General features: G+C 47.2%; 1 protein-coding gene across 2 annotated transcripts in view; it reads right to left on the bottom strand.

Annotated features, from left to right (window-relative positions):
- LOC143767734 (uncharacterized) overlaps positions 1–26,967 on the bottom strand; it is a 464,270-nt gene that overhangs the window by 363,000 nt on the left and 74,303 nt on the right. The window contains exons 1-2 of one of the 2 annotated variants that reach the window (XM_077256236.1): positions 1,915–4,322; positions 44–223 (exon numbers count right to left, since the gene is read on the bottom strand). In XM_077256236.1, the coding sequence (XP_077112351.1) occupies positions 44–223; positions 1,915–2,088 (354 nt within the window). In that variant the 5' untranslated portion in view covers positions 2,089–4,322. Of the gene's footprint in view, positions 1–43; positions 224–1,914 lie in introns of those variants that run through there. The other variant, XM_077256233.1, reaches the window with a different exon arrangement.

Raw genomic sequence — 26,967 nt, 5'->3', positions numbered from 1 at the left:
ATAGCGTTACTGTGTAATGTCCCAGCATTCCCAGCAGTGTCACCTCTCCAGTCAGCAGCTCAATCATCTTGTAGGTGAGTTCTAAGATCTTCTGGCCATTGATGTCCTCATGTATCAGGGGGCGAGGTGGAGGCCCTGTGATTGGGCTCAGGGGTCTTCCCCATCCCTCAGACACAGGGGCCTGACAGCGCTCACTAGAGGTCTTCTTCACTACTGTGTAATCCTGGTTATGGAGAGACACATTAATAACCCAGATTACTTTTGGCATATTAGGCAGGATGCAACATTCAAACACAGAGATGGTGGACCAACCGGTGGAACAACCCCAGCAAGAGAAATATACCCTTGGGGGCTATGGTCAACAACCTTCCCAAGTTCACAGGGAGCCATTCAGGCTGAGTTAACCCTCCTGACCTTTGATGGGGAGTCCTGGCAGATGGTTATTTACCTCACACCTAGGGATTGTGACACTGGGGGATCTAGGGATCTTTGCGGATATGCATGGTGACACCACGGACCTAATGCACCTCCGAATGCGGTTGGTCTAGTGGGTCCAAGGGTAAAGTGAGACCATAGCTAAGTATATTAATGCATTGCAGGAAGTAATGGCCCATATCACCAAGGAGACAGGCACCGAAGACTGGGTCCCTTGGACGAAGTGATGCGGGACCAATTCGTTGCTGGACTGAAGGAACCCTCTCTGAAGCAGATCTTAAAGGAGCACCCATGCCTGAATCCTAGTCTGGGCTACCTTGAGGTTGGGGCCGAAGTTAGAGTCTCGGAGAGGGAGGCCCCTTTTCTCACCACTGCAGTCCGGAGTCATGAAGTGGTCACCCCTGAGTCAACACGTACTGAATCTGACTGGGTGCGGGAGATACGTCAAGAGATTTGGGACATTCGAGGTGAGCTGTGCAGCATCAAGGGGACCCTTGCTGCCAATCCTCTAGTTAATCACCCGACCTCACGTGAGAGGAGGTCAGAGCGGGAAAGTTGCTCTTTCCGGACCACATCATGTCGCGTACGTAGCCCATCAGTGGAACGTGAGTGAGAGTGTTGAACGTGCTGTGGAAGGGGGCACATTTCAAGAAACTGTCTGAATCGAGAAACAAGGAGACGGGGATTGAGACGGCATGCGCACTGCGTGTGTCTGCCTCTCACCCAGGTCCCCCGCATTACAGCGTCTGTATATACAGCTTTCCCGGCGATTGCTAGGAGGAGGAACGATCAGCTGTATATACAGACACTGTAAGGTGGGGGACCTGGGTGAGAGGCAGACACGCAGTGCACATGCCCAGAAATCCAAGCCCCGCACTGTGCATAATGCATAACACACTGCGGGGCTGGGATTACCAAGGTGGGTGGCCGCATCGACAGCACAGGCGCAGTCTGCGAGCCATGCCTGTGACGTCACGGCCAGAGCTCTCTGCCCCAGCACCAGTCATTACTACACAGCGCAGGCGCCAGATTTTATGCGTAAACAGCGCTGAGGGGGTGGTGCCCGGAGCCCCTGTACATTTGAGTGACGGCAGTTTGGCGTTTCAAGCAGGGGGGTGAGGACCTGCCTCCAGGTCTAAAGACAGGTATTTTGAAGAACTTATAAAACGATTTATTTTGGGAATACATGCTCCAAAAACTAAAAGAGCCACCTTGTTAGAAAGCAGCATCACTGATGCACAAGGTGGCTCTTTTAGTTTATAATGGCTGGAGGGGGTGACAGTGGCCCTTTAATTCAAAACCTTTTGTATTCCCTCTACTGTAAAACTGCATAGCTACTAACAACAATTGTTTAAAAGTTACTGCTGCATAAAAAATAGCATTATATCAATCCCTGGCTGTTTCCGCCTGCGTGATCTCTGCTCATTGCATCCAGACACCTGCATTACAAAGTAATTTAACGTCATCAGAATCTCTCACCTCTCCGGTAAGCTGGAAGAGGATCTCTACGGTGAGGTGTAATATCCTCTCCACCATCTTGTCTCTGTCCATATCCATCCTTGAAGGGCCAAGACAGATTTTGTAGATGTCAATGCAAAAGATACAATTTATCAGGAATCTGATTAGAAAGAAAGTGAGATTATGTACAATCATACAAAATACTATGGAAAAAAATAACAAATTACTGGGCTGGAGCTGCTAGTTCAGAACAATAATCTAAAATAATCTAAAATGTAGAGTTCAGACTAACACCTTTACAGTCGCCTCTTCATGGTCTTCTCTCTCCCTCCAAACAGGGACATCGGATTCCTCCCCCTCCATGCAGGGACGCCGGCATATTCACAGCCCCAGCCATGCAGCTTGGTCCCCGGCATGTTCCCCGTTTCCTTGCCTGTGTGTGCGCAATGCACCTCCCAGTGCGCGCTCCCGTGTTCTTAGGGGGCAGCTTTCCCACATAGTAAAATGCCTCCAGGCAATAGATGGGAGGCATTTAGTTTAAGAGTACACCTGCAAGATGGTTCCCAGCCAATAGCTGGGAGGCATCTTGTTTAAAAGGAACCCTCCCCTATAGAATAGTGTCAAGCATTACAGTGAATCATTCGTGAGTGAGGTGGCCTCCTAGTGAAGTTGTGAGGTCCCCTGGTACTGATGTGACCAGTGTCCTGAACCTGTAGTCTCTGGTCCTTATGCGACCAGTTCTGAATCCAAAGTTCCTGATCCTGGTGCGGCCAGTTCCTGAACCTTGTCCTTAGTCCTACTGCGGCCAGCGCCTGAACCTTACCCCCAGTCCGTGTGAGGCCTGTCCCTGAATCAACATCTGAGACTTGTATGTCGGAATGTGTGAATATCCAAGTACCCCCTATATCCGGACTGCTACAACCAGTCTCCGAATTAGTCTGTGTCGGTAACAGTTCTGTAGAGAATTCAGAAATTAGTAGTCTGAACGGAGTCCTAGTCCTCTCTGTGTCAGAGTACCTGACCCCTGGGGTCAGCAGCTGCAGTATTGTGGACTGCCTAGGAGTCGTACCTGGTGGCTACCTGCAGCCAAGGCTGACTGCACCATCAGGAGCTCCAGTGAACACCTGGTAACCCGCTACGCCCCTCTTAGATAAGCCTGACACAGAGGGCTCACGAACCATGTGCGTGCGTACCTGTGTGCGTAACACAGACATCAAGTATCGTTCTTCAGTTGGGATCGCAAAAATAGTTAAAAATGAATATAGAGTAAGGAGATATTGAATAATACAATTCAATATACTGCCTATTGGTATCCGCAGGAAATCCAAAGAGAAAGAGGGACAAACTATGCATAGCCAACACGGCAAAATTTTTGACATGCCCTTAACGGCACCCATAGCCAGACCCATTTACTATTTTTTTTTCTACCCTGGCTAGAGGAGATGTCAGAAGGGGGCATGATGGCAGTCAGGGACATTCAGCAGACTGCTGGGATGACAGGACATAGACCCAAATCTAGGACTGTTCTGCTGTATTTGGGATGGTTGGGACCTATTGATTTATTGTTTGTTCATTCCTTCATAGTTGTAGCAGCCAGAACTTTTTCATTTTTACATAAGGTTCACTATATGAGGTCTTGCTTTTTGAGTGAGACGAGCTGTAGTTTATTTTATTTAACCCGTTTATCCCCAAGGGTGGTTTGAACGATCATGACCGGGCCAATTTTTACAATTCTGACCACTGTCCCTTTATGAGGTTAGAACTCTGGAACTCTTCAACGGATCCCAGTGATTCTGACATTGTTTTTTCGTGATATATTGTACTTCATGATAGTGCTAAAAAAAAATTTGGCGAAAATTTTGTAAATTTTGCAATTTTCCAAATTTGAATTTTCATGCCCTTAAATCACAGAGATATGTCACACAAAATACTTAATAAGTAACATTTCCCACATGTCTACTTTACATCAGCACAATTTTGGAACCAAAATTATTTTTTGTTATGGAGTTATAAGGGTTAAAAGTTGCCCAGAAATTTCTCATTTTTAAAACACCATATTTTTTTTTTTCAGAGACCACATCACATTTTAAGTCACTTTGAGGGATCTATATGATAGAAAATAGCAAAAAGTGACACCATTCTAACAACTGCACCCCTCAAGGTGCTCAAAACCACATTTAAGAAGTTTATTAACCCTTCAGGTGCTTCACAGGAATTTTTGGAATGTTTTAAAAAAAATGAACATTTAACTTTTTCAAAAAAAATTATTTCAAATCCAATTTGTTTTATTTTACCAAAGGTAATAGGAGAAATTGGACCCCAAAAGTTATTGTACAATTTGTCCTGAGTACGCTGATACCCCATATGTGGGGGTAAACCACTGTTAGGGCGCATGGCAGAGCTTGGAAGGGAAGGAGACTTTTGACGTTTCAATGCAAAATTGGCTGGAATTGAGATAGGACGCCATGTCGCGTTTAGAGAGCCCCAGATGTGCTTAAACAGTGGAAACCCCCCTCAAGGGACCCCATTTTGGAAACTAGACCCCTAAGGAACTTATCTAGATGTGTGGTGAGCACTTAGAACCCCCAAGTGCTTCACAGAAGTTAATAATGTAGAGCCGTAAAAATAAAAAATCATATTTTTTCACAAAAATGATCTTTTCGCCCCCAATTTTTTATTTTCCCAAGGTTAACAAGAAAAATTGGACCCAAAAGATGTTGTGCAATTTGTTCTGAGTATGCTGATACCCCATATGTGGGGGTAAACCACTGTTTGGGCACATGGCAGTGCTCGGAAGGGAAGGAGCACCGTTTGACTTTTTCAAACGCAGAATGGGCTAGAATTGAGATCGGTCGCGTTTGGAGAGCCCCTGATGTGCCTAAACAGTGGAAACCCCCCACAAGTGACCCCATTTTGGAAACTAGACCACATAAGGAACTTATCTAGATGTGTGGTGTACACTTTGAACCCCTAATTGTTTCACTAAAGTTTATAATAAGACCCGTGAAAATTAAAACATCATTTTTTTCCCACAAAAATGATCTTTTCACTCCCGATATTTTATTTTCCCAAGAGTATCCGGAGAAATTGGACCACAAAAAGCCGGATTACTCACCGGTAATGCTCTTTTAGTGAGTCCACGACAGCACCCCACTGGAGAGAGGGATCCGCCCCGCAGGAACAGGAAACCTATTGAGAAATAAAAGGGGGCGGTCCGCCTCTCCTCCTCAGTTTTGATTTCAGAGTACCCGGAGGACCGCCAGTGTTAGGCAAATATCATTTATTTCATTCTTTAAACTTATTTGCTAATGATTAAAAAGATTTTACTCAAATAATATGTATTATATTAATCTAGGGAGGGATGTAAGAGGGTGCTGTCGTGGACTCACTAAAAGAGCATTACCGGTGAGTAATCCGGCTTTTTACTCTTCGCCACGACAGCACCCCACTGGAGATCTTTCAGAGACCATCACCTAGGGAGGGGACCAACGTGCTGAGGACAGTCCTGCCAAAGTCTAGGTCAGAAGTTGACGATAGGTCTAGCCTATAGTGGTTATAGAATGTAGAAGGATTTGACCAAGTTGCCGCCTTACATATAGTTTCAATCGGGACGTCTCCCCTCTCTGCCCAGGAGGATGCCATCGCTCTGGTAGAGTGTGCCGTTATGCCTTCCGGAGGATTTTCTTTCCTTGCGGAGTAAGCCAGTCTGATAGACTCTCTGATCCACCGGGATAAGGTGCTTTTTGTTACTCCATGACCCTTCTTGACACCCTGGAAGGAAATAAACAGAGCCCTACTCTGTCGCCAGCTGCTGGTCTTTTCAATGTATTTTAACACTACTCTTTTAACGTCTAGAGTGTGATATTTTTGTTCTTCAGGAGTGGATGGATTACTGAAGAAAGTGGGCAAGATTATTTCTTGTGACCTGTGGAATTTTTTCGCTACTTTGGGAAGGTAGGAAGGGTCTGGTTTAAGAATTAACTTATCCTGAAAGGTTAACAAAAAAGGTGGATCTATAGAGAGTGCTTGGATGTCACTGATTCTCCTAGCTGAAGTCAGGGCCGTTTTTAGTGATAGACATTTAATTGGTATTGAGTCTATTGGCTCGAATGGAGAGTCTGTTAGGGCTTGTAAGACTAAATTTAAATCCCAGGGTGGAATCCTAGGTATGTTAACTGGATTCATTCTTTCGCAGGCCGTAATAAATCTGGATACCCATCTATCCCCCGCGATGTTATGGCCATAGAGGGCTCCTAGTGCTGAAACATGAACCTTTAAGGTGTTTACAGTTAGACCTAGTTCTCTCCCTTTTTGAAGAAACTCCAGGATAGAATGTATCGGAATCTCTGATGTGTTGGTAGATGTATGGAATTGAAAAATTTTTTTCCATACTCTTGTATAGATTTTTGTGGTGGAGGGTTTTCTACTATGGAGAAGCGTATCAATTAAACCCCCCCGAGAATCCTCTCGATCTTAGCATCTGCCTCTCAAGTTCCAGGCCGTCAGGTGGAGATTGTCCACCTGAGGGTGGAAAAACGGACCCTGGAAGAGAAGATTGGGCGTTGAGGGGAGGACCCAAGGATCTGAGACCGACATGGTCTGTAGCCATGAGAACCATGGTCTCTTGGGCCAGAACGGAGCTATCAGTACAATTCTCGCCCCTTCTTCTCTGATTTTGCGTATAACTTGAGGTAACAATATGATCGGAGGAAACGCGTACGCTAGACTGAACTGCCAAGGGGCTTGGAGAGCGTCCAGAATGTCCGGATGATCCGCTGGAGATAGAGAAGCAAATCTCTGGACTTTTCTGTTTTTCCTTGTGGCGAAGAGATCTATCTGAGGACGGCCCCAAAGAGATATTATGTCCAGAAATATTTGCTGGTTTAGACACCACTCTCCTTGTCTCAGGGTGTGTCGACTTAAAAAGTCCGCCTGCTGATTGTTTGCTCCTCTTATGTGCAGCGCAGTAAGGGATGTTAGGTGACTTTCTGCTAGATTTAAGATTTCTGTAGCAGAAGACATCAGAGTCTCTGATCGCGTACCTCCTTGCCGGTTTAGATACGCCACCGTGGTGGTGTTGTCGGATAGGACTCTGACGTCTTTCCCCCGAAGCTGTGGGAGGAAATTATATAAGGCGTATTTTACAGCATTCAGTTCTTTAAGGTTAGAGGAGCTGCCGCTTTCCTCCATGCTCCATGACCCCTGGCAATAATTATTCCCCATATGAGCGCCCCATCCATGAGGACTGGCGTCAGTGGTTATAGTATGAGATGGCGTTATTACCCATGGAACCCCACTCATCAAATGGTTTGAGTCTAGCCACCATTCTAAGGAAGTTAAAACCTCCTGAGATAAGGTTATCTTTGCATTTAGGCGCCCAAATAACCGTCTATCCTCTTGTAAAACTTGATGTTGTAGTGTTCGAGTATGGTGTTGAGCCCATGTCACTGCTGGTATACAAGAGATAAGAGACCCTAATAACGACATAGCTTGTCTTAGGGATATACGCGGATTATTTATTGCAGCTAGGACTTTGTGTCTGATCAGTAGAACCTTTACCTGCGGCAGAAGACACTTTTGAGATATGGAGTCTAACTGGAACCCCAAGAACGCCTGACGGGAAAGCGGAGTGAGTCTGGATTTGTCGGTATTGATTATCCAGCCCAGGTCCTGTAGAGAGGAAATTGCGTGAGCTAAACGATCAGTACATTGAGTAACTGAATTTCCTATTACCAGAAAGTCATCCAGATAGGGCACAATCAAAGTCTCCTTCTGGCGTAGGTATGCCATCACCTCTAGCATTATCTTGGTGAAGATCCTCGGCGCTGTTGAGAGGCCAAAGGGTAAGGCCGCATACTGGAAGTGACGAACCTCGTTGTTGATTTTTACCGCCACTCTGAGGAATTTTTGGTATCTGTCATGAATGGGGAGATGATAGTAAGCATCCTTTAGATCAATGCCCCCCATCATACAGTTTGGGAAGAGGAGCTTTATGGTGGACCTAATGGATTCCATTTTAAATGTATAGTTTTCAATGAATGAATTGAGATTTTTAAGGTTTATGTTTGTCCTGAAAGAACCGTCGGGCTTAGAAATTAGGAATAGGGGAGAGTAGAATCCCCTACCCTCCTGTCCCACCGGCACTTGGACTAGGACCTGTTTTGATATTAGGGTTCGAATTTCAAGCTCTAGAGCCTGTTGCTGTATAGGCGAGCTGAGAGATGTTATAATATAAGACTCGTGGGGAACACGAGAGAATTTTAGTTTAATTCCATCTCGGATGATATTTAAAACCCACGAGCTAGATGTTATTTTCTCCCATTGAGTGGAAAAAAACTTAAGTCTGCCCCCAACTGGCAAATCCTCAGTATTTGTTGTCTTTTGGGGGGTTGGGTCTTCTAAACATGGTACCTCTCTGCTTGTCGTCCTTAGGGGTCCATGTTGTAGACCTATCCGTTTGTCTCCTTTTTGCCAAACGGCCTCCTCTTAAAGGCTCTCCTGTAAAAGGGAATAGAGGATTCAGGAAAAGCTTTCTTCCTGTCCTTTGCCTTTTTGAGTATCTTGTCTAAGGTTTTACCAAAGAGGTACTCACCCTCACATGGGATTGCGCATATTTTAGATTTAGATTGCGCGTCCCCTTTCCAACTCTTCATCCATAGAGCTCTTCTTGCGTTATTCACAAGGCCCGCAGATCTTGCTGCTAAACGGAGTGAGTCGGCGGAGGCGTCTCTTCCATAAAGGCCGCTGCTCCTCGTATTAAAGGGATGGCTGCTCGTAGTTTTTCTCTCGAGCTTTTGTTTTCAATTTGCTGGTCTAGTTGATCAATCCAGATGATCATTGACCGGGCCGCGCAAGTGCTGGCTACTACAGGTTTGAATATTCCTGTAGCCGCTTCCCAAGAACGTTTAAGGGATGATTCAGCTTTACGATCCAAAGGATCGACCAGTAGTCCTGCATCCTCCACAGGTAGAGTGGATTGCTTAGAGGTAGAAGCTACAGCAGCGTCGACCTTAGGGACTTTGGTCCATGTAAGAAGCTCCTCGTCACTGAACGGATATTTACGTTTTGACGCTGAGGGTAGAAAGCTTCTCTGATCCTGCTTCTCCCACTCTCTTTTAATTAATGTTTTCACTGCTGGTATAACTGGAAAACATCTCCTCTTTCTGTCTGCCAAACCCGCGAACATTATGTCCTGCGCGGTTTGCGCACCCTTAGACTATTCACACCCCATGGTATTTCGAATAGATTTTACCAAGTTGTCTACACTGTCTAAGGGAAAACATGAGCGTCCCTCAATCTCTGATGAGGATGATGATGCTGGACATGATGACAGGGAGGCGTCTGACAGTACAGGTTGGTCACTGTCGGAGTCTGACACAAGTATCGGTGTTTTAGACTTGACACTATGCGGTTTGTCCTGGGTCATATTTTTTAGTTCCTCTCTAATAATGGCCCGTAGGTCCATAATGGACACTGCTGCTCCCTGTGTTGTTTCCTTAAAGCAGTCTTTGCAAAGCTTTTTGGGGTATGAGTCAGGAAGGGGCTGGTTACACAAGGCACATTCCCTGTGTTTCGTTTTTTGTCGTTTTTTGCCCTAAGCGTATAAGTGGAGAGAGAAAGGGAAAAGAGAGAGAGATAGGGAGACAGCGTCAGCTTAATAGGCAGAGTTCACGACTCACCCAGTGAAGCAAATAATACCGGATCAGAAGGCCGAGATCCTGTTCTGGAACCGTCACTTTTACGAGCGGTGTCCGAGGATCCTCTGGCGTGATCTTTGGCAGGGGGTACTGGATCTCCAGCTGTGGGGTCCATGGCACCTGGGGATGACATCTCTGCATCGCCGTTCCAATGTTAGTGAGCGATTTAAATGCGCATGCGCAGATCGGCGCCGGCTCCCCCACCTTGGATCCGGCCTGGGCGCCCCGGAAGTCCATGATTCACTTCCGGGGTAGCCTGTATTGCGGCGGTCGGCACATGTGCGGCCCGGGATTCAGCGCCGGGCCGCAATGGAGGATCACCTTACCCGGCTCCTGGTCGTACTGCCACACCGCACTCTGGGAAGGACGCCGGTCGGCCCTCCCCGGACCCGGCCGTCTGCCCGCTCCATCAGACGAGGAGGGAGCCGTCTAACGGAACTCCCCCGACGCTGCTTCTGAGCCGCAGCCCCTGCCGTTCTCTCGGATACCGCGCAGGCGGCATGCTAGCCCAGGTATGTTTCTCATGACGAAGTCCTGTCGTTCCCGCAGGAACAGGAAACCTAAACTGAGGAGGAGAGGCGGACCGCCCCCTTTTATTTCTCAATAGGTTTCCTGTTCCTGCGGGGCGGATCCCTCTCTCCAGTGGGGTGCTGTCGTGGCGAAGAGTAAAAAGTTGTTGTGCAATTTGTCCTGAATATGCTGATACCCCATATGTGTGGGGGAACCACTGTTTGGGTGCACGTCGGAGCTCAGAAGGGAAGGAGTGACGTTTTGGAATGCAGGCTTTGATGGAATGGTCTGCGAGCGTCACTTTGCTTTTGCAGAGCCCCTGATGTGTCTAAACAGTGGAAACCCCCAATTATAACTCCAACCCTAACCCCAACACACCCCTGACCACAACACACCGCTAACCCCAACACACCCCTAACCTTAATCACAACCCTAACCATAACTCTAACCACACCCCTAACCCTGGCACACCCTAACCCAACTGTAAACATAATCCAAACCCTAACCCCAACCCTAACCCTAACTTTAGCCCCAACCCTAACTTTAGCCCCAACTCTAACCCTAATGGGAAAATGGAAATAAATAATTTTTAATTTTTTAATTTTATTATTTTTCCCTAATTAAGGCGGTGGTAAAGGGGTTTTTTATTTACTATTTATAGTGGGGTTTTATAGCTGGTTTGTATGTTTGGCAGCTGTCACGCTAAGAGACGCTTTTTATTACAAAAAAATAGTTTTTGCATCCCATTTTGAGAGCTATAATTTTTCCATATTTTGGTTCACAGAGTCATGTGAGGTCTTGTTTTTTGTGGGACAAGTTGATGTTTTTATTGGTATCATTTTTGGGCACGTGACATTTTTTGATCGCTTTTTATTCCTATTTTTGTTAGTAAGAATGAACAAAAACCAGCAATTCATGAACTTCTTTGGGGGGGGTGCTTATACCGTTAATAATTGATAAAGCAGTTTTATTCTTCGGGTTAATACGATTAGAGTGATACCTCATTTCTATAATTTTTTTATGTTTTGGCGCTTTTATACAATAAAAATTATTTTATATAAAAAATAATTATTTTTGCATTGCTTTCTTCTGAGGGCTATATAGAGAATAATGGGGCCTCTAGCATCTACCTCCACCCGCAGAGCCGCACTCCACATAGAGAATAATGGAGCCTCCAGCACCGACCTCCACCCGCAGAGCCGCACTCCACATAGAGAATAATGGAGCCTCCAGCACCGACCTCCACCCGCAGAGCCGCACTCCACATAAAGAATAATGGAGCCTCCAGCACCGACCTCCACCCGCAGAGCCGCACTTCACATAGAGAATAATGGAGCCTCCAGCACCGACCTCCACCCACAGAGCCGCACTCTACATAGAGAATAATGGGGCCTCCAGCACCGACCTCCACCTGCAGAGCCGCACTCCACATAGAGAATAATGGAGCCTCCAGCACCGACCTCCACCTGCAGAGCCGCACTCCACATAGAGAATAATGGAGCCTCCAGCACCGACCTCCACCCGCAGAGCCGCACTCCACATAGAGAATAATGGAGCCTCCAGCACCGACCTCCACCCGCAGAGCCGCACTCCACATAGAGAATAATGGAGCCTCCAGCACCGACCTCCACCCGCAGAGCCGCACTCCACATAGAGAATAATGGAGCCTCCAGCACCGACCTCCACCCGCAGAGCCGCACTCCACATAGAGAATAATGGAGCCTCCAGCACCGACCTCCACCCGCAGAGCCGCACTTCACATAGAGAATAATGGGGCCTCCAGCACCGACCTCCACCCGCAGAGCCGCACTCCACATAGAGAATAATGGAGCCTCCAGCACCGACCTCCACCCGCAGAGCCGCACTCCACATAGAGAATAATGGAGCCTCCAGCACCGACCTCCACCCGCAGAGCCGCACTCCACATAGAGAATAATGGAGCCTCCAGCACCGACCTCCACCCGCAGAGCCGCACTCCACAGAGAGAATAATGGAGCCTCCAGCACCGACCTCCACCCGCAGAGCCGCACTCCACATAGAGAATAATGGAGCCTCCAGCACCGACCTCCACCCGCAGAGCCGCACTCCACATAGAGAATAATGGAGCCTCCAGCACCGACCTCCACCCGCAGAGCCGCACTCCACACAGAGAATAATGGAGCCTCCAGCACCGACCTCCACCCGCAGAGCCGCACTCCACATAGAGAATAATGGAGCCTCCAGCACCGACCTCCACCCGCAGAGCCGCACTCCACATAGAGAATAATGGAGCCTCCAGCATTGACCTCCACCCGCAGAGCCGCACTCCACATAGAGAATAATGGAGCCTCCAGCACCGACCTCCACCCGCAGAGCCGCACTCCACATAGAGAATAATGGAGCCTCCACCACTTACCTCCACCCGCAGAGCCGCACTCCACATAGAGAATAATGGAGTCTCCAGCACCGACCTCCACCCGCAGAGCCGCACTCCACATAGAGAATAATGGAGCCTCCAGCACCGACCTCCACCCGCAGAGCCGCACTCCACATAGAGAATAATGGAGCCTCCAGCATTGACCTCCACCCGCAGAGCCGCACTCCACATAGAGAATAATGGGGCCTCCAGCACCGACCTCCACCCGCAGAGCCGCACTCCACATAGAGAATAATGGAGCCTCCACCACTTACCTCCACCCGCAGAGCCGCACTCCACATAGAGAATAATGGAGCCTCCAGCACCGACCTCCACCCGCAGAGCCGCACTCCACATAGAGAATAATGGAGCCTCCAGCACCGACCTCCACCCGCAGAGCCGCACTCCACATAGAGAATAATGGAGCCTCCAGCATTGACCTCCACCCGCAGAGCCGCACTCCACATAGAGAATAATGGGGCCTCCAGCACCGACCTCCACCCGCAGAGCCACACTCCACATAGAGAATAATGGAGCCTCCAGCACCGACCTCCACCCGCAGAGCCGCACTCCACATAGAGAATAATGGAGCCTTCAGCACCGACCTCCACCCGCAGAGCCGCACTCCACATAGAGAATAATGGAGCCTCCAGCACCGACCTCCACCCGCAGAGCCGCACTCCACATAGAGAATAATGGAGCCTCCAGCACCGACCTCCACCCGCAGAGCCGCACTCCACATAGAGAATAATGGGGCCTCCAGCACCGACCTCCACCCGCAGAGCCGCACTCCACATAGAGAATAATGGAGCCTCCACCACTTACCTCCACCCGCAGAGCCGCACTTCACTTAGAGAATAATGGAGTCTCCAGCACCGACCTCCACCCGCAGAGCCGCACTGAGTGCACTCCACATATATGGCTGCTCTGTGCACAGGACCTGTGATGAGGTCACAGGAGGGGAGGAGTCAGGGGGGTCACATGATGGGAGGAAAAGGGGTTGGAACCAGAGAAGATTTTTTGTTCTTCCCATTTCTACTATATAATTGTCCAAGGGTCACTTCCATCCTTCTGTCTGTCTGTCACGGATATTCATTGCTTTCGGCCTCTGTCTGTCATGGAAATCTAAGTCGCTGTTTGGTCGTGGCAAAACACCCACGACCATTGCCACGACCAGTCAGCGACAGCCATAGTCTGGCAGCGAAATGGCTGCTGCTTTACTGCCCTGCAGTCAGCGCTGAGTGCTCACACAGGATTAATGCCAGCGTTAACGGACCGCAGAGTAACGCACTCCGTTAACGCAGCTATTAACCCTGTTTGACCAACTTTTTACTATTGATGCTGCGTATGCAGCATCAATAGTAAAAAGATCTAATGTTACAAATAATAATAATAAAATGGTTATTCTTACCTTCTGACGTTGCGCGCTGTCCTCGGCAGTGCAAGCGGCAGGTTCCGGTGCCAAGGATGCTATGCGAGAAGGACCTGCCATGACGTCACGGTCATCTGACCGCAACGTCATCACAGGTCCTGCGCTCATACCAACCCAGGGACCGGAAGCTGCCGCATGCACCGCACATCGGCGCCAGGACTTCAAGGGGCCTTTGGAAGGTGCGTATATGTTTTATTTTTTATTTTAATTCTTTTTTAACCACGCATATAGTGCCCACATTGCTATATACTATGTGTGTTCTGCCTTTCACCACGTAGGATGCTGTGTGGATTCCAACATACGGCTAAACCTTCATCCACATCCCAGTAAACAGACTGTGTTGATGCTTAAGTCTTATTTATTAGGGTGATGATAACATAAACTATAACGTTGAACAACAATGGTGGATAGTATTCATAGTAGATGATCGAATAGTGAATGATGTTGATGTACAAAGTGGATGTTCAGTGAATAATCATAGTAGATGACTGGTGAAAAACGAGATCCGTTAGGACAGGGGTAGGAAAGTAAGTGAGACAGGAGCACGTGTGCCTCTCTTCAGACCTGAGGAAAAATGGCTACTGAAGCTTGTCTTCCACAAGAAGAATGAGGGCGGAACTCACCCAGAAGACATTGCTCTTCTGAGGGAAAAGTTGGTAAACAACATGAAAAGTAGGTAACTGATGACCTCCAGTGGCCACAACTTGAATAACATGATAATTAACTTTCTGCACATTAAGATGGGCAGAACACTCCCCGCTTGGCGTCAACAGATGCCACAATTAGGTTCTTTTGGGGAAAATAATAATACAAGCTCGGTAATGGGCCTGAGGAACAGTTTGTTCTCCCCAAGCTTGCACACTCTGACCTCCACTTTCCGCACTTTCCCATCTTTGCTGGGAAGGGTCTTGATGACTAGGCCGAGTGGCCACTCGTTCCAATGTGACTGACTGTCTTTGACGAGTACAACATCGCCAGATTGAATATTTGGGTGGTCTTTCTGCCACTTTGTCCTGGTTTGCAGAGTGGAGAGATACTGTTTCCTCCATCTATCCCAGAAGACGTTGGACACGCTTTGTACTTGCCTCCATTGTCGTCTGTAGAGGTCTTTGTCATTGAATTCTCCGAGTGGAGCTTTCGGGACACAGGTTTTCTGTGTGAGTAACATTGCAGGAGTAAGGATGGATGGATCTCCAGAATCACTAGAAAGTGCTGTCAGTGGCCTGGCATTCATAATGGCCGAGACCTCTGCCAAGAACGTGGATAAACTCTCTTGTGTAAGTCTGGTGTTAGCTTGCAAGAAGATAGAGTCTAGTATTTTGCGTGCTATCCCTATCACCCTTTCCCACGCACCTCCCATGTGCGAAGAGTGTGGTAGATTGAAAGTCCAGGTACATCCTTGCTCGCCTAGATACCTTTCCACATTAGCGATGTCCAGATTGGAAGGGATTTGGAGTTCTCTTGCCGTTTCGATGAAATTCGTACCTCGGTCAGAACGAATATGCTTCACAGGGCCTCTGATTGCGATGAAGCGTCGAAGTGCGTTTATAAAACTTGATGTGTCCATCGATTCGATTACTTCGATATGAACGGCTCTGATGGACAGACACGTGAATAGAACTGCCCAACACTTTGCTTCTGTAAGTATTTTTCTAGTCTGTCGTGTAGCCACAGACCAAGGACCGAATACATCTAGTCCAACGTTGGTGAAGGGGGGTTCAGTACTGAGTCTGTCGGGTGGAAGATTGGCCATCTTCAGATTTTGGAATGTGCCCCAGAGTTTGCGACACGTAACACAGTCGAAGATGAATTTGCTCACTCTTCTCTTTGCTCCAACTATCCATAGTCCAGCCGCCCGTAGGTTTCCTTCAGTGAACAAACGGCCTTGGTGTCTCACTAAGACATGATGTTGAATCAGCAGGGTTGTTACGTGATGACGTCCAGGAATTATCACCGGGTGCTTCTCTGAAACTTCTACCTCAGCTTCTTGAAGACGGCCACCGACTCTCAGCAGCCCATCTTGATCGACAATCGGATCGAGCTTCCTCTGCCCACTGACTTCAGGAATGGGTTGTCCTTTGTTGAGGTTGTCTATTTCTCTGCCATAGGTTTCTCTTTGTACGACACAAAGTATTATAACCTTGGCTCTTTCCAGGTCGGGAGCAGTAAACGCAAGCCTGCAGTGATGCCAACCCTTACCAGGTCTCTGGCTATCAGGTAGTGCTGACTTGTAGGACTGGGTTACATGAAATAGACAAGCTATAGCTCGAACAAGTGACTTCCAGGTGGAGAACCTGCTGAACCGGTGAGATTCGAGGTGGCAGCTTGAAATCTCTGTATGTAGAGCAGACACTTGAGGTCGGATCTCTTCATCTGTGTCTGGACCCACTAGTTCGAAAGTTTCAGGCCTGCTGATGTGGGGCATCGAACGGTACAAAGAGGTAGGACCTGTGAACCATGTAGTGTCCTTCAGATAACTGGGTGCAACGGATCTAGTCGCGTGGTCCACAGGATTGTGGTGAGTGGGTACGTAGTGCCACTGATTAGGGCCAGTGGATCTTCTTATCCGAAGTACCCGGTTGCTGACATAGACGTAGAAGCGTCGTGTCTCGTTACAGATGTACCCCAGTACCACCTTGCTATCGAAGGTAGAACTCTGCATCCTTGATCTTCAGACTCATCGCATCCGAGATCAGTTCGGCCAACTCAACTGCAAGGACAGCAGCACAGAGTTCCAGTCTGGGTATCGTGTGTTTACGAAGTGGCGCCAATTTCGTCCGGCTCATAACGAACCCGATATGGCATTGTCCGCTTACATCTATGGTTTTGAGGTACGCTACTGCTGCAATCGCTTTGACTGATGCATCACAGAAAATACAAAGTCTTTGCGTTTTGACCTCTGTGGATGGCACAGGAGCATACGGTCGTTTCACAGGAAGGTTGGTCAGGGCTTCAAGAGACTTCCTCCACTCTGCCCACAGGTCAGCCTTTTCTAATGGAAGTGGATCATCCCAATCAGTAGTGTCTTGGGTGAAGTCCCTGAGCATCAGCTTTCCTTGGATGGTTACTGGAGCTACGAACCCCAAGGGGTCGTATAAACTATTCACGAAGGAAAGAACTCCTCTGCGCGTGAAGGGTTTCTCATCCTTGCTGATCTGAAAGGTGAAGGTATCTGTCTTCAGGTCCCACAGCAATCCAAGGCTCCGCTGCATGGGAAGGGGGTCGATGCTGAGGTCTAAATCCTTTAGATCGCTGGAATAGTCTTCAGAGGGAAAGGCTTCCATCAACTCTCGGCTGTTGGAGGAAATCTTGTGTAACCTTAGGTTAGACTGAGCAAGCATGTCACGAGTCCTCTTTAGTAGACTGATTGCGGCCTCACTTGTTGGTGTGGACTTCAAACAGTCATCCACGTAGAAATCCTTTTCCACAAAGGACCTGATGTCCGAGCCATACTCTTCTTCACCCTTTTTGGCAGAATGTCAGAGGCCGTAGATTGCGACTGCTGGGGAAGGGCTGTTCCCAAAGATGTGTACCAGCATCCGGTACTCTGCGATGTCTTCGTCCGGGTCGTTGTCACAGTACCAGAAGAACCTCAAGTAGTTTCTGTGTTCCTCTTTGACGAGAAAACAGTGGAACATCTGTTGTATATCAGCCATAAATGCCACTGAATCTCTACGAAAACAGAGTAATACTTCCAGAAGTCTGTTGTTGAGGTCTGGGCCCGACAGTAAGACATCATTCAATGACACATCTTCGCATTTGGCGCTTGAGTCGAATACCACTCTAATTTGACCTGGCTTCTTAGGATGGTACACTCCGAAGTTGGGCAGGTAGCAACACTCCTCTGAGTGTCGAAGTGCAGGTGCAATCTCTGCGTGGTTGTTCTGGAATATCTTTCCCATGAAGGTAAAGAAATGTTCCCTCGTCTCAGGTGACTTCTGAAGCTTGTGTCTTAGGGAGATGAATCTGCTGTAGACCAATTCCCTGTTGTTGGGTAGGCGTCTCCTCTGAGGTCGAAATGGTAGAGGTGCGACCCAACTATTCGACATATCCTTGACTATTTGTTCATCCATGATGTCCAAGAACATCCTGTCTTCTATAGACATCGCTACCTTGTTGTCTTCCTTCGTCCTGTGGAAAACTGTACATCCTATGTGGTCTTGTTCACCTTCACAGGCGTGGTCTTCGTTTATAGGAACTGAGAAAGGGCAAGGTAGGGGAGTGCTGCTCGGTAGTTCCTTTACCAGCAGACTATTGTGACACGGCTGGAAGAGAGATGGACATCCATTTTCTAGTGTGCTGGTAAGCATACTGTTGACTGAGACCGGCTTGTGTGCTCCTCCTAGACAGACATCTCCTAAAATGACCCATCCAAGGTCTTGCCTCTGAGCGTATGGAGCATTCCGGGAGCCGTTGATATATTCTCTAGTCTTGTGGACTCGTAGTATATCTCTTCCCAGAAGTAAAGCTATTGGGGCTTCTGGTTCCAACTCAGGTATCAGGTGGGCTATACGCTTCAGGTGGGGGTGATACGTTGCCACCTCTGGTGAAGGTATCTCAGACCTGTTGTCAGGAATCTGGTTGCACTCCAGGATGGTCGGTAGTGACAGGCAGGTCTGGCCATCTATGGACTTCACTTTGTATCCGGTTGCTTTCCTCCCCGCCGTCTCAACAGTACCTGAACATGTCCTAAGGGAGTAGGGAGAACCGGGGCCTACAATGTTGAAGTTGTCAAAGAAGATGGACCTGGCTAAAGACCTATTACTTTGGTCATCCAGGATTGCATATATCTTGAGTGCTTTGTCTCTGTGGCCTGCTGGATAGACTCGGACAAGACAGATTTTTGAACAGGATCTTCCTCCTGTGAGTCCCTTACAGATCTCCGTACATTGAGTGATGACCGCAGGGGTGTCTTCGTCGGTGTTCTTCTGCTTCTCATCGTGCTCCTCTGCCTGTGACAACACTCCTGGAGGTGGTCCAGGGTGCAAGGCTGTATTGTGATCCGTGCTGCTGCATTCTGCACATTTCACGCTAGCTCCACAGTTCCTGGTGAAGTGAGAGGTTGTAGCACAGCATTTGAAGCAGATGTTGTTTTCCTTGAGGAAACCTTTGCGATCCTCTAAAGTCTTCTCCCGGAAGGCTCTGCACTTTAGTAGAGGATGTGGTTTCCTGTGTAGAGGACACTGCTTACTGACATCCTGAGGTTTGCTCTCTTCCGTCGGGGGCTTAGTTGTCTTGTTAGGAGGACCTGTGGAATCAATATTAGTTTTATGGACTGCCACGGGTGTCTTACTGGGTTTGACACCAGGGGTAGTGGAACATGACAGAGTGAAATCAAAACTAGGGTCATTTCTGATCTTGGCTTGCTGGGTGACAAACTCAACAAATACAGTAAAAGGAGGGAATGGTACATTATGAATTTGTTTATACCGTGAACCATGTATAATCCACCTTTCTTGAAGATTGTAAGGAAGTTTTTGTACTATTGGATTGACACCCCTAGCAGTGTCTAAGAATGCCAATCCAGGCAAGTGACCTTCCTTCTGGGCGACCTGTAACTCTATCAATAAATCACTCAATTCTCTAAGCCTTTGATAACCTTTGGGCCCTATCTTAGGGAAATCATCAATTCTTTTGAATAAAGCATTCTCTATTACTTCTATGGACCCATAGCATTCGTCAAGTCTTTCCCACACTTTACATAGGCCTATGTGTGGATATTCTATGTTAATGTCTCTTAGTCTTTTAGCATGCTCGACCGATTCAGTTCCAAGCCACTTTACCAGGAGATCTAACTCCTCACTACTAGAAAGGTCCAGTCCCTGAATGGCATTCTGGAACGAAGCTCGCCATGACCTATAGTTTTCGGCTCTGTCAGTGAACTTTACAAGTCCTTTTGTTACCAGTTCTCGGCGGGCAAAGAACTTTGCCAAGTCTACGGTGGCTTGATCAGTGTTGGTACGAGCTGGTATGGTATAGTCATGTCTAGTGTGTGGTGTATCACCATACCTGTGAGACGCTCTTGGCTTCGGACAGTCTGCATAATACCTTTCTGGTGAAGATGTCTCTTTAAGGTGAGGTGGGAGCTGTACCTTCTTCTCAGTGGAACGGTAGCTGTAGTCGACTCCTCTGTGCTGGACGTCTTCTTGTTTGTAGTAGCGAAGTTCGGGGTTGGATCGATGATAATCGGCGTAGGCTGATCGATGTAGTCTGTCGAGGGTGTTGTCCATGCTGGAGTGTCGATGGACGTACTCTGCAACGCGCTGAGCTGGATCTTGCTGCTCTAGATCTGTTCCAAGAACGTTGCTGCGTCCCTCATAATCAGGATCCTTCATGGCTTCCAAGTACTCTGCCTTAGCTATTGCAGCTGCTGCCTCTTTGTCTGCCATAAGTCTTTCTAGAGACACTTGCAGGCGCGCACTTTCTGCCTCTTGCTCTGCCCGCAAATGTGCGGTTTCGGCTTGCAGGCGTGCAGTTTGTTCTGCCTGCAAACGTGTTTTTCTGCTTCATGCTCTGCTTGTCTCAGCTTTAGATGCATTTCTTTCTCGGCGAAGGAGAACCTCGCTTTGGCTGCTTCAGCTTCAGCACGAGCGACAGCAGCCAGCTCTGCTAATGATGACCTGCTAGAGCTTGCTCATGACCTCGTCTTGAGTGAGGATGTGCTGTTTTGAGACATTGTGCGCTTAGTTGCGTACTGCTGAGTGTTTTGGTGGGAAACTGAGTCTATGTGCGGTGAGCTTCCGCAGGAATGATGTAGCTCTTCTTGGCGGGCTGCAGTATAGTTCTGCGGCTGTATGGCGGCTGCTGTGATACCCGAATGCGGAGCAGTGTGGTGTTAGCGGTTCCGTACAGTCTGATCAACTACAGCCTGCGACCGGCTATCAGTTTCACTGAAGGCAGCTAATCTGTTCTTACTTTACAATCACCGCCTGCGACTGGCGGTCTCGTTTTTCACTGTTCTGCCTTCCTCCACGTAGGCTGCTGTGTGGATTCCAACATACGGCTAAACCTTCATCCACATCCCAGTAAACAGACTGTGTTGATGCTTAAGTCTTATTTATTAGGGTGATGATAACATAAACTATAACGTTGAACAACAATGGTGGATAGTATTCATAGTAGATGATCGAATAGTGAATGATGTTGATGTACAAAGTGGATGTTCAGTGAATAATCATAGTGGATGACTGGTGAAAAACGAGATCCGTTAGGACAGGGGTAGGAAAGTAAGTGAGACAGGAGCACGTGTGCCTCTCTTCAGACCTGAGGAAAAATGGCTACTGAAGCTTGTCTTCCACAAGAAGAATGAGGGCGGAACTCACCCAGAAGACATTGCTCTTCTGAGGGAAAAGTTGGTAAACAACATGAAAAGTAGGTAACTGATGACCTCCAGTGGCCACAACTTGAATAACATGATAATTAACTTTCTGCACATTAAGATGGGCAGAACAATGTGGGCTGTGTTACATACTGCGTGGGCTCTGTTATATACTACATCTCTGTGCTATATGCTATGTAGCTGGGCAATATACTACGTGGCTGGGCAATATACAACATGACTGTCCAATATACTACGTGGCTGTGCAATATACTATGTGCTCTGTGTTATATACTACGTGGCTGTGCAATATACTACATGGCTGTGCAATATACAACGTGCTCTGTGTTATATACTACGTAGCTGTGCAATATACGACGTGCTCTGTGTTATATACTACGTGGCTGTGCAATATACTACGTGCTCTGTGTTATATACTACGTAGCTGTGCAATATACTACATGGCTGTGCAATATAGTAAGTGCTCTGTGTTATATACTACGTAGCTGTGCAATATACTACATGCTCTGTGTTATATACTACGTGGCTGTGCAATATACTACGTGCTCTGTGTTATATACTAATATACTACATAGCTGTGCAATATACTACGTGGCTGTGCAATATACTAAGTGCTCTGTGTTATATACTACGTAGCTGTGCAATATACTATGTGGCTGTGTCAGTTCTGTTATATACTACGGCGACTGTGCAATATACTACGTGGCTGTTATATACTACGTGGCTGTGCAATATACTACGTAGCTATGCAACATACTACATGCCTCTACAATATACTACAAGGCTATGTTATATACTACGTGGCTCTGCTATATACTACGCCGCTGACCAATATACCACATAGCTGTGCAATACACTACGCAGCTGTGCAAAACACTATGTGACTGTGTTATACACTACGTGGCTGTGCAATATACTACGTGGCTGTGCAAAATACTACGTGGCTGGGCAATATACTACGTGGCTCTACAATATACTACGTGGCTATGTTATATACTACGTGGCTCTGCCATATACTACGTGGCTGACCAATATACTACATACCTGTGCAATACACCACGTGGCTGTGGTATATACGACGTACGCTGTGTTACATACTGCATAGCTCTGTTATATACTACGTAGCTATGTTATATACTACGTCGGTTGTGTTATATACTACGTCACTGTGCAATATAGTACGTAGCCTGTGCAATATACTACATGCTCTGTGTTATATACTACGTGGCTGTGCAATATACTACGTGCTCTGTGTTATATACTACGTAGCTGTGCAATATACTACGTGGCTGTGCAATATACTAAGTGCTCTGTGTTATATACTACGTAGCTGTGCAATATACTATGTGGCTGTGTCGGTTCTGTTATATACTACGGCGACTGTGCAATATACTACGTGGCTGTTATTTACTACGTGGCTGTGCAATATACTACGTAGCTATGCAACATACTACATGCCTCTACAATATACTATGTGGCTATGTTATATACTGCGTGGCTCTGCTATATACTACGCCGCTGACCAATATACTACATAGCTGTGCAATACACTACGCAGCTGTGCAAAACACTATGTGACTGTGTTATATACTACGTGGCTGTGCAATATACTACATGGCTGTGCAATATACTACGTGGCTGGGCAATATACTACGTGGCTCTACAATATACTACGTGGCTATGTTATATACTACGTGGCTCTGCTATATACTACGTGGCTGACCAATATACTACATACCTGTGCAATACACCACGTGGCTGTGGTATATACGACGTAGCTCTGCTATATACTACGTACGCTGTGTTACATACTGCGTAGCTCTGTTATATACTACGCAGCTATGTTATATACTACGTCGGTTGTGTTATATACTACGTCACTGTGCAATATAGTACGTAGCCTGTGCTATATACTACCTACATATTCTAGAATACCCGATACGTTAGAATCGGGCCACCATCTAGTATGAGACATAGACGTTTGCAACGAACGGTGACAAGGCCGCCCCCACTGAGGTGCCCTGTTTTTGTAGATAATAGGAGCCATTAAAAGAAAAATAATTATTTTGAAGCAGGATGTTAATGACTATAACTAAAAATTCCTGCATTTCTGCTGAATAATTGCAGTAGACCTGCAAGTTATACCTCAATATCGATGATGGGGTAAAGACTAACTACATTACAACAAAATGTGACAGATAGAAGCTGCAGTGTTGGTTTAGAATCATCCAGCAACTACAGGGGTTAAAATGGTTATAGCAGAGGGAGTGGCTAGCTCAGCCCCAGGGGATTCTGGGAAAGGTGTGATTGTGTCTGGGACTTCCAAGAGTAAGGTGTGTGTTAGAGCCTCCTGTCTGTATACACCAGTATTGAAAGCTGTTTCCACTCATCCCCCTCTTTAATATGATTGAGATTATACGCCCCCTGAGATCCCAGTTTAGAAAACCATTTTGCTCCTATAATCTGAATAAAGAGGTCTGGGATGAGAGGGAGCGGATATGGATCCTGGACCGTGATCAGATGGAGTATGAAACCAGGATATTTTTCCTCCAGCACACTAAGTGTTGGGATGGTTAAAGTAGCTGCATTATGGGCTGGTTTTATGTGAAAACTCAGAGTGGGAGGGAGAGTGCTCACCATATCTCTTCCTGCAGCCGACACCGGCAGGTGTACTAGCAGGTATACTGCGGTGATGTCATAATCATGTGATCATCACATGGTCCCGGTTAAATACCTGGACATACAGGTACATACAGTCTGGGTGGTGTCTTGGGAGAGAAGGTACTCCCATGTAGCTCCAAGGAGGAGCGGAGGAATTTGCCAGGTGCCTGCAGGTTGAGACCTACAGAGAAAGCCAGAAAGGCTCTGTTTTTGTTTTGTGAACCCTGCCTTGGTCTATGCTGACTCCAATAAACCAGCAGGTGCTTCACCACCAAAGTGTTCCTGTGTCTACCTGAGGAAGCAGCTAAGCGTGTCAATCCCTCACACTACAGAGGAAATATGTACACCCGGGTTGCTAACCTCCCGGCAACCTGAGCTACTTAGTTTTCAGGCGGCTGTTTACCGTGAGATAGGGAAGGACATGTGCCCATGAAATGGCCCTTTCTACCACAGTAAAAACATACTCCCCTTTGTGCCGAGCAACAGACTGCTTTCCAGAACGAGTTTCCCTACCCAACTGCACATGTTCCTCAGATGACTCAGACAAGGTTTCCCTTGGCCCTGGACCTCCCGCACATTGGGGTGTCTTTTTATTTACCAAGCAACAGTCACAGATAAATCCACCAAATGCCTTCTCCATTAACAACCATCAAGAACCTCCATCCATGTATCATAAGCTACTCTGACAATGAGTGCTAACTAGGGCCCAGATTATATAGGAGATGGGAGTGGCTAACAGTGCACAGCTGAGAGCCTTAACACTCCAGGAGCTCTCAACTGAGCAGATTAACTCCTGCACTGCCAAAGAGAAATTAAATATGAAGGTGAAGTGCTTCCAATCAGAGCAGAAGTAGGAGAAGTCAGACGCTACGGTCTTCTGGCTCCTTTCTGTCATGTAAACCCGTGACAACACGGACAAATGTGTCTCTCAGTGAGCGGGCCCCTCCTGAATCTTTTCCCGACACGCTGCACCGCTCCCTCGGACTGAGGCCTATCTGGATTCCTGAAGCTGTGGCCTCTATTGTGGGCCATGTACACCCAGCGCACGGCCCTTGCAGTATATATAGGAGTGACCAAATCGCTCCAAGATACAGACTGAAGGAACGGAGACAGAGAGACACAGTGCCGGCCAAGCTGGAGATACGAGCCTGACAGCACATACTTACCCACCGTGCATCCTCCTGTGGCAAAGGCTGGTCCCTGGGGGATGTGGAGTGCTCTGTACTCTGCCGGTCTGTCTCTTCTGCCATCGCAGCTGCTGGTGAATGACTGGATCAGCTTGGTCGCACCACACGTCCTATACCGCTGCTTGCAGTGCAGGCGCAGTGGTTGGGGTTTCCCCTGTCGTTTGTAGGGTTCGTCTGGCTGTCACCCACACACAGCGATATTGCGGTCTGAGGGCCTGCCGCAATCAATCTGAGGAAGGTCTCTGCAGTGGTCCTGCTCCCTTTTCACCTGGGCTTCTTGTCCAGGAAGCGGAACACCTCTGAACAAAATACTACTCGGCCTCCTAAGTACATAAAAGGGGTCAATTTCAGGGGAACCAACACATGGTCCATTCCCTCTACCCTACCCCTCCCATGCACCCTCTCTACATTGGACATCTTTTTCAATGGGATGGATGCCTAAGGTAAATGTTGTTTTTTTTAAACTATTTTGCGTTGTATGACTACCTGGATTAAAAGGTATAGTTACGGTATTCAAAGTTTGATCATTGTTAACTTTTGTTAAATTTTTCAAACCGTCTGATATTTTTTATAAATAAAAGAAAAACATATAAACCTAAATTTACCACTAACAAAATACAATGTTTCATGAAAAAACAATCTTAAAGTCACTGAAATATGTGGAAACGTTTCAGCGTTTTTGCCATGTACCGTAAATTAGAGAACAACTACAGGAAAAAATAAAAGCGCAATAGGGTCTTATCCGATGAGAGTTTCAAAAGTACAATAGGATTGCACACACCTATTTATTGTAGAAAACCGCATAACAAACTCAGAGTTTTCACAGCTGCCGCAGATCCACTAGGTGGTTAGTATCTACGCTGCTGTAAAGATGAATGTCTGGACGTATTGAAGATAAAGATGATGGTTTATTCTCAACGCATTTCGAAGTCACTAGGACTTCTTCCACAGGAGATGCTTTGAACTTACAATGCCGTTACCTGCTGTTTAAATATATTACACCTTCAAATCTGGCGCCAGAAAGAAATCACATGTCAAACAATGTCACAGTTCATATGATAGACACATGGTATAGCACATGACAATTAATAATAATAATAATAATTTTTATTTATATAGCGCCAACATATTCCGCAGCACTTTACAATCAAGAGGGAAAAATGCAATGACAATAAATTCAATACAAGTTAACACAATTTAAACAGTGACATTAGGGGTGAGGTCCCTGCTATCAAGCTTACAATCTACAAGGAAATGGTGAGGGGACACAATAGGTGAAAAGTGCTTGTTATTTCAGGTCTGGCAATTATAGTAAGGTAGATGGTGGCCCGATTCTAACGCATCGGGTATTCTAGAATATGTATGTATGCATGTATGTACGTCGCGCTGTGAGTGGGGGTTAAATTCCGTGCCAATATCGCTGATTGGTCATGCCCAGCTGGCCGATCAGCGAAGCGTGGTTCAAATCTGGCGCCAATTCGCTGCCGGACTCCGTCTGTCGCTGATTGGTCACAGCTGGCTGAGCACAACCAATGACCGAAGCGGTGTTTAAATCTCGCACCAATATCGCTGATTGGTCGCGGCCGGCCGTGAGCTAACAATCACTGAAGTGATGTTTAAATCCCGCGCCAATATCGCTGATTGGTTGTGGCCGGCCGGGCACGACCAATCACTGAAGCGGTGTTTAAATCCCGTGCCAATATCGCTGATTGGTCGCGGCCGGCCGGGCGCGACCAATCAGCGAAGCGTGGTTTAAATCCCGCGTCAATTCGCGGCTAGACTGCATCTGTCGCTGATTGGTTAAAGGATGTTGGAGGTTCGGGGTGCAGGATACAGTACAGCCACGTAGTATA

Source organism: Ranitomeya variabilis, chromosome 4 (assembly GCF_051348905.1).
Source record: "Ranitomeya variabilis isolate aRanVar5 chromosome 4, aRanVar5.hap1, whole genome shotgun sequence".
NCBI classification, from domain to species: domain Eukaryota; kingdom Metazoa; phylum Chordata; class Amphibia; order Anura; family Dendrobatidae; genus Ranitomeya; species Ranitomeya variabilis.
The sequence above is the reverse complement of the archived record's forward strand: the minus strand, read 5'-3'. Positions and strand labels throughout refer to the sequence as shown.